The sequence below is a fragment of the Podarcis filfolensis genome, assembly GCF_964270895.1.
Source record: "Podarcis filfolensis genome assembly, chromosome: 15".
NCBI classification, from domain to species: domain Eukaryota; kingdom Metazoa; phylum Chordata; class Lepidosauria; order Squamata; family Lacertidae; genus Podarcis; species Podarcis filfolensis.
The window spans coordinates 14494618-14512416 of record NC_139618.1 but is presented as its reverse complement, the minus strand read 5'-3'; the positions used below and the strand labels follow the sequence as shown (position 1 = coordinate 14512416).

At 47.6% G+C, this 17799-nt stretch overlaps 1 protein-coding gene across 5 annotated transcripts; it reads left to right on the top strand.

Annotated features, from left to right (window-relative positions):
* The first annotated feature begins 112 nt into the window (after positions 1-112).
* TPST1 (tyrosylprotein sulfotransferase 1) lies at positions 113-17538 on the top strand. Of its 5 annotated transcripts, none has more exons than XM_083588124.1 (7): positions 207-360; positions 4351-5276; positions 9163-9361; positions 10325-10375; positions 10736-10799; positions 12425-12473; positions 13664-17538. In XM_083588124.1, exons 2-5 carry the CDS (start codon positions 4432-4434, stop codon positions 10778-10780), a joined length of 1140 nt encoding a protein of 379 aa, XP_083444250.1. In that variant the 5' UTR covers positions 207-360; positions 4351-4431; the 3' UTR covers positions 10781-10799; positions 12425-12473; positions 13664-17538. The 5 variants fall into 5 exon arrangements, with proteins under 5 accessions (XP_083444253.1, XP_083444250.1, XP_083444252.1 ...); XM_083588126.1 differs by having other exon boundaries at positions 10736-10807; XM_083588125.1 differs by having other exon boundaries at positions 10736-11263; positions 11397-12473.
* The last annotated feature ends 261 nt before the right edge of the window (positions 17539-17799 follow it).

Genomic DNA, 17799 nt, shown 5'->3' with positions numbered 1-17799 from the left:
GATGCCAATATTTCACGTTAGGCCAGACGTTAGCTGCGCTTCTTCTCCCGCCCCCCCCCACCGCCAGCTGTGCGCTCTGATCCAGCTGCCTGTCCAGATGACCCACATGGGTGATGATGGGGGAAGCCCAGGCTGGAAGGAATCTGGGGGTGGGGTGGAGCCAGAGGAAGCCCCGCCCTCCCGCCCATCACCCCCTCGCGCCACCAATGGGGCGCGGCGACACAACGGCCAATCCTGGGAGGGCTTGTGATTTCCATGGCAGCGCCGCAGCGGACAGAGCGGACTAGGAGCCTGGCGAAGCTTGGAGGCGCAGCGGGAGCGGCGGGGACAGGATGGGATCGGCGAGGAGACCCCCGACAGGTAAAGTGGGAGCCCCCACTCCTTGCATCGCAGCGGCTTTCCTGTGTTGTGCATGCGGCTGATCCCTGAACTCCCGGGGGCGGGTAATCGGGAGCTCGGATCCCATTTAACCGACCGCAGAGCCGAGAAGACGACATCCTCTCTGCCTGCGTGGGTGCTGGCTTGATGCTTCTTACTATTTCTTTCTCGTGCTTTCTATAAACTCTGCGTGGTTGCTTTTTCAAGAAACGGGGATCGGGGGAGAGCGTCTCTGAGCATGCACAGATTCCACCAAGCCTGTTTCTTCGTATGTAGGCTTGTTCCCCAACAAAGGGTGCCTCCCACGTGCTCAGAGGTGCTTTGCCCTTCCACTGATTCCCCCCCCCCTTTTTGTTGAAATAGAAAGTTTCTGACCACGCACAGAATTCCCCCACCTGCTTTATTTTAATCTGCTTTTACGCAAAAGACTGAAGCAGTATGTGTGTCGGAACTGTACTCTGCATGTGCTCGGAGGCGTTTTTAAAAATGCTCTTTTAAAGATACCAACCTCTTGAGAAGAGCAGCCAGCCAGCGTTGCCACCGAGGATTTTGAATGACTCAGTTGCCAGCTAAATAATTCATATTTGTGTTTCATTAATTGAGCAGAAAGTTTGTTAAGCCAGAAAAACCAGATATTTGTTTGTCTTTGATCTTCTGGATGGTTTCTATTAAAGGTGTTTGTTTAAGATGTAGATAGAAAACCTTTCTGGTCATGTACAATAACTCCATACCCTGTGGTTTTTTGTTTTTTTTTTAAACTGAGTATAGTGGCTTGTACATGCTCAGAGAAACTGTTCTTTGCTGTATTTTTAATCTGCTTTCTGTTGGAAATGAAGGGTGTTTTATACCTGCTGGGACTGGGATATACAGTGTCTTTGCTTTGATTGTAAATTGATTCTGACATATATGGGGATCTCTGAGCAGGGCATTTTAAATTTAAAAAGATTGAGAAGGGGCCTCTGAACATGGTTAGAATGCCCCTTTGAAGAGAATCCTAACACAGCTTTCAGGAGATCTCATCCACTTACTTGCAAGAGGGCATCTGTCCCAAATAATCTTTCTTACTATGCCTCATAGCACCCTGCAGCAGGTGGGTTGCATAAAAGATTAAGAGTCTGTAGACACAAACTTAAATGTCACAGGAGATGAGCCGGCTAATTTCCTGTCCAAGCTCGCCCCAGGTGAGCTGTTCAGTCAGTCGGCAGCAGCCCACCCAAATTGGTTCATCCCAAGAGAGTTCAGTTCATTTACTCTTTATTCATTTCACAAGAGTTCCTGCTGCAAATCAATTTAGTTCCCCCCATCATCTCGAGTTAGTCATCTATGATTAATTTATTTCCCGACGTTAATATTCTGCCCGTGAACCCAGATCACCTCCTAATTCAATTTCCTCTGGGTTCGTTACCCACCCAGAAACACTTGAGGTATTTAGGGTGTGTGTGTGTGTGGGGGGGGGGAGAAATGTGCAGTGGCTTTCCTACTAGAAACACTCCAGTGTCCCTTGAATATGTGAGTATAGGACAAATTCATGGAGGATTCATGGCTATTGTGTGTCTCCACGGTCAGAGACAGGAACACTTCTGAATACCAGTTGCTGGAAACCGCAGGAGGGGAGAGGGCTCAAATCCTGCTTACAGGTTTCCCACAGGCATAGTTGGCTACTGTAAGACAGGATGCTGACTAGATGGACCATTTGACCTGATCCAGCAAGCTTCTCTTGTGTTTCCTTCCCACTAGTCCTCTTTGCTGCTGGATCCAAACTATATCCAGTCCTCCTTCCCATCTCCCACAGTGACCCACCAGATGGTTTGGTGAGGCCTACAAGCGGGGTGTGAAGGGAACAGCTCTTGCCTGTAATTCCCCCATAGTAACAGCACTCAGAGGTAGACTGCCTCTGAATGTGGAGCTTGCTTTCCTGTCGTAGCTGCTGATAGCCTTTTCTGTCTCTATATGCTGATGCAGGTCCCCTTTTATAAGTCTTTGCCAGCCACAAACAATAGCTGTATCTGAAGAATATCTGAAAGTGTATCTGAAGAAGTGTGCATGCACACGAAAGCTCATACCAAGAACTTACTTAGTTGGTCTTTAAGGTGCTACTGGAAGGAAATTTTTTTTTTTGTTTAAACAATAGCTGCTTGCTTTAAATAAAAAGATGGTTTTTCCATAAATGGACGCTGTGCATTATTCCACACATAGTATCCTAGAATTGTCGAGTTGGAAAGGGACCTTAAGGGTCATTTAGTCCAACCCCCTGCAATGCAGGAATCTTAGGTAGAGAATCCATGACAGATGACCACCCAACCTCTGCTTAAAAACCTCCCGTGAAAGGGAGTCTGCTTCCTTCAGAGGTAGTCCTCTAGGGATATCCGATCCTCTCCCATGAATTTCTTTGAGCTGCGTTTAGTTAATGGAGCCTCCATGTGCAGAGATGGTGTACCTCTGCATACAGTGCACTTGGGGACAAAGAGACACCTGCCTTGCCACCGCTGGGAGCAACATGGTGATGGGCCTTTGGCCTCACCCAGCAAAAGCAGCTGTCAAAGCAAGATGGAATTAATTTGTCCAAATAGTCAGAACCTCAGCTGTTGGAGGCATCCGTCCCTTGAGGGGGTGGCTTGGCAGTGCTTTTGGCTGCCTCTGCTTCTTAGATGGGCAGGTCCAAACCTGTGTTTCCTCTCCAACTGCTGCTGTTGTGGAAATGAGTTATGGTAGTTCAGCACCAAACAGCTGCTGGAGCAAGCTGGGGGTGGGGACAGGTGAGAGGGTAGAAGAGGCATAAAGTGAGGGGCTTGGTCAGGTGTGGAAGAAGCGTAAAGAGGGGGAGGTGGAGATGACGAACAGCAGAGCAAGTGGGGGAGGCAGACCCTAATATAGTGGTACCTCGGGTTAAGTACTTAATTCGTTCCGGAGGTCCGTTCTTAACGTGAAACTGTTCTTAACCTGAAGCACCACTTTAGCTAATGGGGCTTCCTGCCGCCGCCGCACGCTTTCTGTTCTCATCCTGAAGCAAAGTTCTTAACCCGAGGTACTATTTCTGGGTTAGCGGAGTCTGTGACCTGAAGCGTATGTAACCTGAAGCGTATGTAACCTGAGGTACCACTGTATATATATTATTATATGGCAACAGGGACTTAAAACAGTATCTGGGCACCCTGCAATGGGCTGCACTGGTGACGTCAGCCCTTCATCTTAATTCCCCAGAGGCATCCGTACATATAAACGAACACCTTCAAATCTTAGGCTAATTTGTCTCATGGGCCTATGGCCCCAAGATGTTGGAAGTGCCAAGGAGCACCCTTGTTTCAGTGTTAGAAACTCAGGTCAATAATTTAATCGCCAAATGGCACCTTAAACCTTGGTTACGGTTGCCACAACAGAATGTCTGGGTGCCATTTTTTCTCCATTGATCTTTGTTGTTCATTTCATTTCTATACTGCTTTATATTTTGAAGAAAGAATTTCAAAGTAATTTACAACACATTAAAACCATGCAGAATAAAACAAATTCAAGTTTCACAGAAAATATTTCAGATCCTCCCCTAAGTGACATTTTGCTTACCCCAGTCGCCAAACTGGCACCCAGAGATCTCCCATGTGGTCACAATTGGACCTGTGCCAGACGCAAAAATGTGCCTTGTTAGTATCGAACACTGCCTTGCTCCTCCTGGGGCAAACGGTACTGTTACCTGGGTGCGGCTGTTTCTGAGAACTGTGTCATTTTGACCATGAGATCACCGGCCAGTGTCCCATCTAGTCCAGCATCCTGTTCTCACAGTGGCCAACCAGATGCCCTTAATGGGAAAGCCACAAGTGAGACCCAAGTACAAGAACGCTGGCACAGACAAGCCTTACTGCCTCTAGCCACGGAGGCAGAACACAGCCTTTGGTAGTCCTCCATGAATGTGTGTTGTTACGGGCTGGAGGAGGTTGTATGTAGATTGTCCTGACCGCAATTTCTTTCTTTCGCTTTCAGATTTAGCTTCTTCATGGTCTGAATCGTTGACGTGGCCCAAGCGATCTGCTTCAGTCGTGTGAGGCACTGTTCTGCAGGAAGATGGTTGGCAAACTCAAGCAGAACCTGCTGCTGGCATGCCTGGTGGTCAGCTCAGTGACGGTCTTCTACCTGGGCCAGCACGCCATGGAGTGCCACCACCAGATGGAGGAGCGCAGGCAGATAGTCCGCCCGGAGCCGGTCAGGGCCACTCTGAGAGCTGGTTTGGGTTCGCCAGAGAACGCCACCTTGGCCTACCACAAAGACATGCCCTTGATCTTCATCGGAGGGGTCCCTCGAAGTGGCACCACCTTGATGCGGGCGATGCTGGACGCTCACCCGGACATCCGCTGCGGGGAAGAGACGCGGGTGATCCCCCGGATCCTGGCCGTCAAGCAGATGTGGGCTCGGTCGAGCAAGGAGAAGATCCGGCTCGATGAGGCCGGCGTCACGGACGAGGTCTTGGATTCGGCTATGAGGGCATTCTTACTGGAGATCATTGTGAAGCATGGGGAGCCAGCCCCGTACCTGTGCAATAAGGACCCCTTTGCCCTCAAGTCCCTGGCGTACCTCGCCCGGATCTTCCCCAACGCCAAGTTCGTCTTGATGGTGCGGGACGGCCGGGCCTCCGTCCACTCCATGATCTCCAGGAAGGTCACCATCGCTGGCTTTGACCTCAGCAGCTACAGGGACTGCTTGACCAAGTGGAATCGGGCCATAGAGACCATGTATAACCAGTGCCTGGAGGCTGGCTTGGACCGTTGCATGATGGTCCATTACGAGCAGCTTGTCTTGCACCCTGAGAGGTGGCTACAAACGCTCCTCAAGTTCCTCCACATCCCGTGGGACCCTGCCGTTTTGCACCACGAAGAAATGATTGGGAAAGCCGGGGGCGTCTCCCTCTCAAAGTGAGCCGGTTCCTCCCTGGGGTGGGGCATCCCTTGAGGGTTTTCCAGAAAATCTTTGTAGGGAGAAAATTATCTTAAGGTGGTGTAGGGGTCCTTTTGGAGCCACTTTTTATTGGAGGGAATCTTCTGTGGGGCACATAGGGGTGACAAAATTTTCGCATCTGGCGACCAATGCTGGTTTCAGATAGTACATGGGTAGATGAGTCTAAATAGCTCTGGACACAAATATTCATGGCCCCCTAGCAGTTATGGTGGCTCATTTACCAGACGTAATGTGTTTAGCATTAACTCTGGAAGTGTATAGTTTGGTCAGAATCGAGTATGCATTTTTAGAGTTCTTCAAAAACATGCATACTTCGTGCCTGACTGACCATCCACTGTATTGTGTGTGTCGTAGCTATAAAGTCTGCACACCAGAATCGTTATTGCTAACACTCCTGAAATACTTGCAACCCTACACAGACTATGAATCTCACCAAGCTAGTTCTAACACAGATGCATCCATTTCCCTCATAAACCACTATTAAACTAAACTCTTTCCTAGCACTAACAGAACATAAGATGTATGGAGACTGCGCTCCTTTCGCACAACATCTAATGCATGTGCTCCATTCACACAGCCCTAAAATCTGCCCCTGCTGGGGATAGTTTTAGGGGGCGGGGGGGGGGCATTCAGCTATTGGGCCTGAACTTCCCCACGCCGCTGCTGCAGATAGTTTGGTTCTACAATATACAATATCTTTATTGTCATTGTCCCATACAGAACAATGAAATTGAAAATATTAGCATTTTAATTTTGCTTACCTTTCGTAAGTAAGTATTCCATTTTACGTTCTGTATAAATCTCCACCCCCGCCCTGCTTTACTTCGGTCATATTTGATTAGGAAAAAGAAACTTAAAATGTGGTTTCCGTAGTAGTCTGAAAGGGCAGGGGAAAGACTTTTGAGATGGGCTTGTCTGAAAGGCTTTTTGAGGTTGGTTCTGGCGTTGATCACAAATCCCCATGCTCGGTGTATGCTCAGAGGCACCCCGAACCCTAATGCTTTTCACATGTGTGCCTGGCTGAGTTAATGATATTATACTTGATTCTGAGTGTTGGGCCCTGGGGTTCCAGTAAAGGCTGAAGGAGGAGGTCCCACGGGCTGGAAATCTGCTCTCCCCTGATGATTGTGATTGGCACTCTTGAGACACCCCCCCTAGCAGTGAGGACTTCCAGGCCAAGGTTTGGAACTTCTTTTGGCTTGGGATGCTTCACCACGAAGCTGTCTTTGATTGTCTGCAGCCCTTGTAGGCTGCTAAATCCCACCTTTGAAGAGGTGGAAGGGTCCTCTTTTTGTAGGTTTCCAGCCTGTTTTGGAGCCATGCATGAACAGCACAGTTGGCTCAGTGGCACAGCATCTCCTTTGCATATGGACAGGGCATTCTCATTCTCCTGCCCTGCCACCTGCATGTGATAAAAATAGATCTCTTTGGGTGCCTCTCATCTTAGCTGGGGGCTGGCAGGATTGGGAGGAAAATGCCATTTGAGGAACTTCTCTTGATCAGCCTTGCAGAGACCCAGATCTCAATCAAGTGGCTTGAGGCTTGCGGCGGTACTTAAAAGCAGTTTCCATGGGCTAATCAAGCTCATTAAGACAGTTTGCAAAATATACGTGTGTGTCTTTTGGGGTAGATGAACAGGGGAAGAGTTAAGAGGGAAAAGGGAGCCCAGTTCATTCCTCCCTTCTCCCTCTAATGATTCCATCCATCTCCCATTACGAAACAATATTTACTTTGAGCTCAGTGGCCTTTGCTGGCGTGTTCCAGCCTGAGCTGTTTTCTGGCCTCTGGATAACCAGGCCTTCTTGCATTTGTCGCTCTGGGCGACTCCGCAGCCCTCTAGCAATTTACGGGCGTGTTTTTCCTATCTCCCGCGAGCTTGCTTCGAAAGCCGGCGCAAGGGCGTCCAAAAGGAGGCTTTTCGCAGGGAAGGGGTTGGCACCGGCGCAGATCAGCACGGGACTCTCTGTGGCTTGGGGGCATCGCCAGCGTGGCTGCTGGCAGGCAGTCTTGCCATAGCTGAGTGCTGAAAAATTCTGGCATTTGCCCTCTCCTTGATGGAAAACATCTGTGTCTGCAGCAGCCTCTGAAGGGGGGCGGCGAGGTGTCATTTTCCCCGGAGAGGATCTGGGCCAAGTTTCCTTTTCATTACTGTAAGCAAAACCCACAAATCTGCAAGAAGGAATGTGCGACGTTTATGTGTGTGTGTGTGTTGGTTTCTTCACTTGCTTATCTTCTCTTAGGATGTGGCGATGGGGGTGTGTGGTGTCTGGATTTCAGTCTGTTCACTTATTCTTATAAGAAGAACTCTTGCTTCCTACATCAGACTGACCAGATGCTACCAGGAAACCTACTGGCCAGAGTCATCCCCTGCTCTCGCTCATTCTAGGATGGGGATGGAGAGAGACTCTGCTCCCATCCTTTTTGAGTTTTGCATTTGTTCCCCCACCCAGCCTGGGCTGCTGGGAAAGTGTAGCACCATATTGACAATCCATTAAGGGAGTTCTGTGTCCAAGAGCATCAGAATGCCTGGGATTCTATTTTAATCTGCTGTGAAATCCAAGGATTGGCAATTCAGGGCAGAGTTTCTGTCTGGAGCAGTGCTTTACCTTGGCAGATGCAAGTTCCCAAAACTGACGTTGGCTGATTAGTGAGAGGGAGAGAAGGGCCATAGCCCAGTGGTGCCTCTAGGCAGGGCTGGGAGGGAGCCCTGTCTAAACCCTGGAGAACCATGCTGCCAGTCTGTGTAGACACGACTGAGCTGGATGGGTCCAATAAGGCAGTTTCCTGTGTTTGGAAAGGAAGGCAACCCCCTCCAAATTCTCCTGCTCCTAGCTGTGCTCTCCCTCTTTGCTGGGCTTATCTCTGGCCTCTTAAGTCATCCATAGAAGAAATTGTGATGTGTGAGCCTTCCCCTGCCCTGAAAAAGTGTGTGTTATTTAAACTAATTCATGGAGGAAAAAGCTGTGATAAGTGGCTGCTAGCCATGATGTCTATGTTCTGCCTTCGCTGTCAGAGGCTTCTGAATGTCAGCTGCTGGAAACTGCAGGAGGAGAAAGGGCTCTTGCGCTCAGGTCATGCTTGTGGGTTTCCCTTTGAGGCACCTGGTTGGCCACTGTGAGAACAGGGTGTGGACCAGATGGGCCTGATCCAGCAGGCTCTTCTTATGCACCTTTGGGAAAGCTTCCAAGCCACTATATTCTCCAGAATATACAGAGCAAATCTATGGGCTCTGGGTGGCTGTAGTTTTTTTGTAGCTGTCTTGATGTATTTTTTCCCAGCAGGCTTCTCTTAAGTGTGCAAATAAAATCCAGTGTTTTGATCAATACAGTCATACCTCGGGTTACAGCCGCTTCAGCTTGTGTTTTTTCAGGTTGTGGACCACCGAAACCCGGAAGTACCAGAATGGGTTACTTCCGGGCTTCAGCAGTCGCACACACGCAGAAGTGCCGAATCGCAACCCGCGCGTGTGCACACACGCAGACACGGGTTGCGAACACTGCGGGTTGCAAACGTGCATCCCGCACAGATCACGTTTGCAACCCGAGTGTCCAATGTACCTGGAAATACATTTATGTATTGCATGTATATCCCACCTTTTCTTCCAAGGAGCACAGGGTGCTATACAGGTGTTCTCCCTCTCATTTAGCCCTCACAACACCCCTGTGAGGTAGGTTAGGCTGAGAGGCAGTGAGTGGCCCAAGGTCACCCAGCTGAGCATTGTGGCCAAATTTGGGAGGTGGGGGTGGGGTTGAACCCTGGTCTCCTGGGTCCTAGTGCAACACACCAACCACAGTACCATACTGGCTTTAAATGTGATTTTTTTTTTAATCCTTTCTTTTGCAGAGTTGAAAGATCTACCGACCAAGTAATCAAGCCAGTGAACGTGGAAGCTTTGTCAAAATGGGTGGGGAAGATCCCCGATGATGTCCTTCACGACATGCCTGTGATCGCTCCGATGCTGGCGAAACTTGGCTATGACCCCTATGCCAACCCCCCTAACTACGGGAAGCCGGATCAGAAAGTTTTGGAAAACACTAGAAGGGTAACAGACAAGGCTTATTGTTACTACAATATTGTTATTTACCTAGAATGATACACTGCACTGTTGTCAAAACTGAAGCATTTGCCCCAAGGAGCATACAGTTAGCATTTGACGTATCTTCATAGTCTTCCATGCTCCCCTGCCCCCTCAAAAAAGAGAAAGTGCTTGTGTCAATTTTTATGGTCTTTTCTTTAAATTCATTAAAGCTTTTCAAGTGGCTTTAAACAGGCTTATTCTTTTTGTTTCTGGATTTTTTTTTAGCTTGATGCTTTGTTTTGCTGCTGATATTTGTTATCTGAGTTGAGCATCTTTGTAATAGTTTTTGTTCCTTTGTTAAGTTGCCACATTCATCCTGTCTGAAAGGTACCTGAGAGAAACATATATTTCCCAAGGAGCTTACAGCAGCCTCCATTTTAGCTCCATAAAAACCCAGTAAAGTAAATATGGTGAGAGGTAGTGACTGGGCCAGAGGGACACAAGTGGCGCTGTGGGTTAAACCACAGAGCCTAGGACTTGCCGATCAGAAGGTCGGTGGTTCGAATCCCCACGACGGGGTGAGCTCCCGTTGCTCGGTCCCTGCTCCTGCCAACTTAGCAGTTCGAAAGCACGCCAAAGTGCAAGTAGATAAATAGGTACCACTCCGGTGGGAAGGTAAATGGCGTTTCCGTGCGCTGCTCTGGTTCACCAGAAGCGGCTTAGTCATGCTGGCCACATGACCCGGAAGCTGTACGCTGGCTCCCTCGGCCAAAAAAGCGAGATGAGCGCCGCAACCCCAGAGTCGTCCGCAACTGGACCTAACGGTCAGGGGCCCCTTTACCTAGTGACTGGGCCAAGGTCACTCAGTGAACTCCATGGCTTGTGGGGGGCTATGAACTCGGATCTAACCATATCATTGCACCAGTTCTTAATTAAATCAAAACTTGTGTTTAAAAAGGTTTAAAAGCGCACTTGTTTTCTTTGAAGGTCTACAAAGGAGAATTTCAACTTCCTGACTTTCTCAAAGGAGTGCCACAGGTAAGGCGCCTTGGAAGCATTCGTCTTGCCTGTTGCACCATAAATATTTTGGCCCTGTCCATCAACTCATTTGGAGGAGCTTTCTTCATCTTAATTGAGTTTGAGCTAATGGAGAATTTAAAAATACATGACACATGAGGGGGGGGGGAAGCAACAGGAGGGCAGAGGAAAAAGCAAGCTCGGGTACAAATTCTTTTAAAAGTTTTACAGTTCAGATTACCAACCTGCCTTTGGAAATATAACACACAATACTATTCTCCTGTGAAATGAACTCCTTTTTTTAAAACCACTTGGTCAAACTCGAGGCGAGAGCTTTCGTTCCATCCTTAAATGAGCCGTGGCCCTTTCTTCTCATTGCAGCTGCGGAAGACTGTAGAAAGGAAGCCCCAGGCCAAGATAAAATGATTGAGGAGCTGATGTGAAAGTATAGTAGTGTGTGGTGTCCGTCTTGTGTTTCCCCAAACACAGACCCCCGCCCCCCATTTTTGGCTGCAGGCACTGGAATTCCTCGCATCCAGCTCCTTTCATTCACATGCATGTATGTGTGTGTTCTGTGTTTCACCTGCTTGGTGCACACAGGGAGGTAGTTCCTTTGGTCTCTGCTGTCCTCTCTGGGCCTCCCTGCCTTGGCTGGCTGTCTCTAACCTGAAGCTGTAGAGGATCTGCCCCTGTTTGGCTTCATATGCTGCCTTGGCTCTGCTCCGCTCCAAACTTTGTGTGCTCATCACCCCCATAAAATAAAGTGTTGCAGAAGCTGTGTATTTTCATTAGAATTGGCATCTAAGTAAAGTCTCTTTCTCTCTTTTTTTTTTTAGTTCATCTGTCCCCCTATAGTCTCACTCAACAAATCCTGTCTCTTATGGAGCCAAAAATAACTATTTTTTGCTGGCCGCCACTGAACTTTGCGGCAGTGAGTTTCATAAACTCATTCTGCGTGAAAAACATAATTGAATTGTTACCAGTCAGTTTTATGGGGTGACAACCCCCTCACTGGTATTTGCCTTTTTCCTTTTCCCGGCAGCCTTTGGCAAATGGGGGCACTCCAGATGTTGTTGTTGGACTACAACTCCCATCAGCCCCCAGACAGGAACTGTGGCAAAACAGTATGCTGGTCTAGACAGAACTGGCAGAGCCCTTTGTATTCTCTTATTAACAGACCTTTTTTGTTCCAGTCTGCTTTTAAGTAAGATGGTTCATAAGGAGCTCTTGCACTGATTGTTCCCCAGCACCTGCTCTTCTGGGGTAGACTGCCTCTGCAGTGGGATGTTCCATTTAGTCACCTAAACCCCAAACCACCAATAGACCACTTCCCCCTCAATTCCATGCATTTCTATTGTCCTGTTATTTACCATATTTTTCGCCCCATAGGACGCACCTAGGTTTTTTGGGGGGGAAATAAAGGAAAAAAAATTTATTCCCCCTCCAGGCGCGGGGGAAGCCCGAGCTTCCCCCGACCCCAGCCCCCAGAACAGGCTGCCGCCCCAAGCCTTGCGTGCCCGGCGGGACCTCCCACTGGGCACGCGAGGCTTGCGGACATCTGCCCGAAGCACGGGGCGGGCTCCGCAGCTCGCTCCGTGCTTTGGGCTGCAGGCTGCTGCCCGCAAGCCTTACACGCCCGGCGGGACCTCCCCCCGGGCGCGCGAGGCTTGCGGATAGCTTCCTGAAGCCTGGAGAGCGAGAGGGGTCGGTGCGCACCGACGCCTCTCGCTCTCCAGGCTTCAGCGAAAGCCTGCATTCGCCCCATAGGATGCACACACATTTCCCCTTCATTTTTGGAGGGGAAAAAGTGCGTCCTATAGGGCGAAAAATACGGTACATTGCTGGCCGTCACTAAACTTTGCGGCAGTGAGTTTCATAAACTCATTGTGCGTGAAAAACATAATTGAATTGTTACCAGTCAGTTTTATGGGGTGACAACCCGCTCACTGGTATTTGCCTTTTTCCTTTTCCTGTTTACTAACAAGCATAATTGATTTTAATGGACAGCTGGTATTTACTTGTGAAATTAATGTGCCTTCCATCTCTCTCTCTCTCTCTCTCTCTCTCTAGGCTGATGTGCTGAAATAGAAGTCCTGGTGGAGTTAATTGTGCTTAATTGGTAATAAAAGGCAACATCCTGTCTTTCAACCTTTGTTTGTTAACACACAGTATATGGCTGGGGTGGGGGAAGGTTTATTCTTGCCTTCTGCTTTGAGCCCACCTTCATTGGGCTGTGTTCTCCACAAGCGCTCTTGAGATGAGCATGGTAATAAGTGTAAATGTCTGGTGCGTTGTCTCCAGCGAGGGTGAAAACCTTGCAAGTTGTGGTTGAATGTGATGGGCCCCTCTTGGGAGGAAAGCCGCCTGCTGATACTCTGAGTAGACCCATTGAAATCCACACTATGCAATTAAAGCACTCTCATGCCATTTAATGCAATTAAAATACTATAAACTCATGGCTTTCCACAAAGTATCCTGGGATCTACGGTTCCCAGAGTTCCCTTGGAAGAGGAATTGATTGTTAAACCACTCTAGAAACTATATGCAGCATTTAGCATTAGCTGAAAAAAGTAACTCATAGATTATGTGATGCCAAAGGCTCGGAGGACCTTGAAAAATTTTAATCTGCTTAATGGGATTTTAACAAATACAGACACTCTGAACTCCCTCTCCACAGCACAACTTAAAATTAGGCTTTCCTAACAGTCTTAAGTACTCTACCATCCCAATATTAAGACTTTTATGGATATACTGTGCTGCTTTTGTGGATTTTTGATATATTGATTTTAATTTGTTGTTGTTGTTTAGTCGTTTAGTCGTGTCCGACTCTTCGTGACCCCATGGACCAGAGCACGCCAGGCACTTCTGATTTTAATTTAGATATATACGAAAAGAATTAGTTAGGTTCTGGCTGTCATTGACTCTGGCGCCACCTACTGTTTGGCTTCCTGCCTTCCGCCCTACCAGCCACAATAGGCAGCTGCATCAGTCACTGAGCAGAGGTGCTTGTTCCACGTGTTTGCATGCTGAGCTCCTGTCAATAGCCCAGAGTTGTGTTAACATATGGAGCTGCCATACACTGAGTCAGGCCATTGGACAATCTAGCCTTGGTATTATCTACACGGACTGGCAGCGTTTCACCAGGGTTTCTGGCAGGAGTCCTTCTCCCTGCCCTACTTGGCGATACCAGGGATTGGAAACTGGGACCTTCTGCATGCAAAAGGGAATGAGTCACTGCCCCAAAGCTGCTGCAGGTAGCCCACCCTTGAGTTGCACTTGCTGAAATCTTTTTTTCCCTTTTTTGACCAGGGACGTCGGCTGCCTTTTTGAGGAAAGCATTGGGGTGGAATCGTCAAGAACCTGCTGAGCTGTTCTGTTTGTTCAGAATTTTTTTTTTCATCCTGTGGTTTTCGTTTTGCTTTTTAAAAAGGGGGTATATCTGTGGGAGGGGAAGGGGGTTGTGCACACATGTTAACCCTCTGTGTCTTAGTCCTCGTGCCATTGACTCCATAGCGGCCCCTCTGAAATGCTGGAGCTATTTTGAGTGAGTGATTCCAGGATCACTGCACCAAAGAGGGTGCACTGCAGCTGGAGATCTCGTCTGTGCAAACCTCTTCAGAACGAGTGGACAGCGCATAAAAGTGCTTTGCTGTGCACACATGCCATTTGATATCCACCGTGCTTGTGCAGGAGACGTTCTCCATGAATTCATCCCATGGCCAAATTCTTAAGACTCATTGCTGGAAATCCAGGACTGTCTTTCTCCATTTACACAGCTCCTCTGAGAGCCATAGGAGCAGAGATTGTTTGGACTGAGCCTGGAGATGCCTAGGCTGCCTGTCTTTTCTCTCTTGTTCTTGCACCTTAGTTTTTACCAGAGCGGGTTTTTGTAAAAACAAAACAAAACACAGATTTGGAATGTCAAATATGTGATTTTTTTGGGGGGAAAGGTGTTTCTCTGCTGGTTTGAAGATATTTACCTGTGGCCTGCAAGTGTGTGAGCAGCGGGCTGTGACCACACTGGTGAATGTTGGTTTATCTGCATGCGCATCCACTGAGCTGACAATAGGCAGTCGTTGCTTGATGGGGGTGGAGGAAGGGAGACTTGGACTGCATCCCCCTTGCCCCATCATCCCAAACAGGACATGGACAATGTCAAGGTCAAGTGTACAGAGTATCTGTGAGGCAATTATTCCCAGGAATGTCATTAGGGGCAAAGATCATGCCACACCAGGAGTGCCACCACTAAGAATGCCCTGCTATGGCTGCCACCTGCCTCACCTCTAAAGACATTGGCATCCGGAGCAGGGCTTTCTGACACAGATCCTAAAGAAAAGGTGTGTTAAGATCATAAGAAGAGCCTGCTGGATCAGGCCAATGGCCCATCTAGTCCAACATCTTGGCCAACCAGATGCCCCAATGGGAAACCCACAAGCAGGACTCGAACACAAGCCTGTGGCTTCCAGCAACTGCACCACTGCCTCCGACCATTGATCACCCTCTCCCCATGAATTTGCTCAGTATTCTTTTAAAGTCATCTAGGTTGGTGGCCACCACTGCCTCCTTTGTGGTGGAGTTCAATATGTGCTGCATGAGCCAGCGCTTTCTTTGATCTGTCCATAAATTTGCAAGGGAGCAGATGGCCCTTTGGATAACAAGTGTGGCTTGGCATGCCAGATCAAAACTTTAAAATGTTTTCTTTACCTTCAACTCTCAGGGACTGGTGTAGAGTGGACCAAGACCCCATGGTGGCTGAGGTTGGGGAATTGGGAATGGCAGCAAATACGATCTCACTGCTGAAAGCTTCCCATGCCAAATTCCCCCTCTGCCTCCCATGTTTACATTTCAGAATTGCTGAGCCCTTGGGCCTCAGTGGTACAGCATCTGCTTTGCACGCTGGAGATCCTAGGTTCAATCCCCAATGGCAGCATAGAATCATAGAATCCTATTCCAGGTAGGGTTTGAAATCTCCTGAAAGCCCAGGGGAGCCACAGCCAGTCAGCGTAGATAGTGGTTGGACTCTGCTTGGTGGAAGGTCAGATTTCGGTCAGGGTGCAAAGCCCTGCTCACCTCTATTAGCAAAGTAGCCATTTCCCAGGTCAGCCCAAGCTCATCATTCGGGATTCTTATGAATATGGAATAAGGGTAATCCCACATTCACCACCTCTCAGATGCTATAAAAAATAATAAAAGTGCCTCTTTTCCTGTTTTCCAAATTGACATACTAGAAGGCTTAAGGTCAAGTCTGTAAAGGGTGTCAAAACCCAGAACTATTGGAAGACAAAAAAATTGTAAAATGCAATAGACAAGCTGAGGGTAACCTCTGCTGGAGGAAGGAGAAAAAGCTGCTTTGGAAATCCTGAGTTGCAGGAACACCCAACATAACAGAAAACTGGCCAGTATTTTCCTTAACATTTAAAGGCTTATAGCTGGTAGACAAGCTTTTGCCAACCTGGTGCCCTCCAGCTATTTTGGGCTACAATTCTTATCAGCCTCAGTTGTAGTCCAGAACATGTGGAGGACATGACGCTGGTGATGGCTATGCTAATTTGTCAAAATACCACTTTTTGGCAATCCCTATTTAAAGTTTCGAAACCAGTTTCATTGAGGTATCGACAGACACTCAAGATTAGGAAAGTGTCCTCACAGGTTACACTTGTTCCTTATAATTCAGCTGTGAATTAAAAGGCCAGGAGAAGAAGACTCTTCTCCCCAAATGCACAGAGTTTACAATTCGACTGATCTAAACATCTTTTCATCTTCTGGTTACTCTTCAGAGCAACCAAGAGACTGGACAGGGCAATATAAAACACAGGTGCAATGCAAGACTCTTTCTCAGACACTGTAGCCACAACCCTGCCATGCCCTCTTCTGTTTGACAGTTCCACAGCTTGAGCTGTAGACTACTCACAACTCCCTCCTGGAATAAGGAAAGCTATAATTTTACCTTGCAGTGGGTGTCAGGTCAGGCCCATAAAAAAGAAGCTGGCAACCTTGTCCCTGCCTTTTTCTCCCCCCAATAATATTTAATGTACAAGTGGACGTTGTTTTAACATTGGTGGAAAACCTGTTTCAGCCAAAGATTTGCATTCTTAGTGTTCGGCACATTGAGAGCAAAAGCAGTCAAAGTAATGCATGCAATTTTTACCTTTCCTTAGTAGGTTATTTTCCGGCTAGATAAAAGTCAGAGTTTGTTCTACAGCTACACCTCTTCAGGACAAGCAAGTGCAAGAAAACATTCCACCCAGGCAAAACCACCTAAAGGGTGCACACCAGGGCTGGCAAGGGTGTGTGGCTCGATAAGGCAAAACTCATTCTGGGGGAAACTGCTGAAACAAAAAGGCAGAAGATCTCTCACCCCATTTTTACGCAACAATGAAAGGGCCAGTAACCCACTCATCAGCTGCACCTTTTAATGTCAGATAGGGAGACTGATCTTTCAAGAGCCATAAAATATGCTTCTCCTAAATAAGACGTTCATTGTTAGCAAAGCTGTCAGTCTTCCTAGGTTTTTCTGAATGTGTTGTGTGGTTATAAACCGCAGCAGGGGAGGGTGCTCTTGTGGTTGAATCCTGCTTTCAGGTTTCCCATTGAGGCACCCGGTTGGCCACAGTAAGAAGAGGATGCTGGACTAGATTGGCAGCTGGCCTAATTCAGGAGGCTGTTACGTTCTTAAATTCTTAACTGGCATATGCCTTGGTAATGCTGCTGCCATTTATATATAACAGTTTTTAAAAAGCATTGTTGTATGACCCCAGCGCCAATAATCATTATCTCTTTATCCAGGGAATGTGAATGAAACAAACCAGATTAATTTTGTGTGTGTGTCTTTAATTCTAGTTTTCTTTCATTTGTTGTTTTTCTTTAACTTTTTCGTTCTTGTGTGTTTTTGAAGTGTATGTTCTTGTTTAAATAAGTAAAAAATGTTTTTTAAAAAATACTGCTGCCGTTACCAGTATTTCAGGAGCGCTGTATGTATTGTTTTTGTGCTATTGCAAAACTGACAAAGTTTCAGGAAGCATATGTAATTCTAGTTATGTGTATTTTAAAAAAAAAGTTTTGCTGATTTATTCCAGAATCATTGGTAATTCTGTTAAGTACACAGCTTAGGGAATTTTCTGATTAAGTGGCCTATAATTTGTTTTCAAAATAAAAAACTGGTTTGTGTGGACTATGCCCATAAATGTGTCCTATAAATGAATATAATTCAGCAGGGGAAGATTTTCCCCATTTGTCGTGGGGAAGAGGATGAAGATTTGGTCGCTTCTCCATCATTATGGAAGGCTGAAGACAAAAGAGGCCTGCATCCCGTTGCCATGGAGGCGGGATGAGTCAAGATGGTACCCGCTCAGACAGAAAGAAGAAAGCGACCCTGTCTGTCTCTATGGCAGCAAGAAAGCCGCAGGCTCGCCGCTTCTCGTCGCTATGGGAGACAGAGAGCTTTC

Coding starts and splice junctions, on each gene's coding strand:
- TPST1 (XM_083588124.1), top strand. CDS start 4,432: ATGGTTGGCAAACTCAAGCAGAACCTGCTGCTGGCATGCCTGGTGGTC. Junction 5,277..9,162: donor GGGGGCGTCTCCCTCTCAAA/GTGAGCCGGTTC, acceptor TTTCTTTTGCAG/AGTTGAAAGATCTACCGACC. Junction 10,376..10,735: donor TTCTCAAAGGAGTGCCACAG/GTAAGGCGCCTT, acceptor TTCTCATTGCAG/CTGCGGAAGACTGTAGAAAG.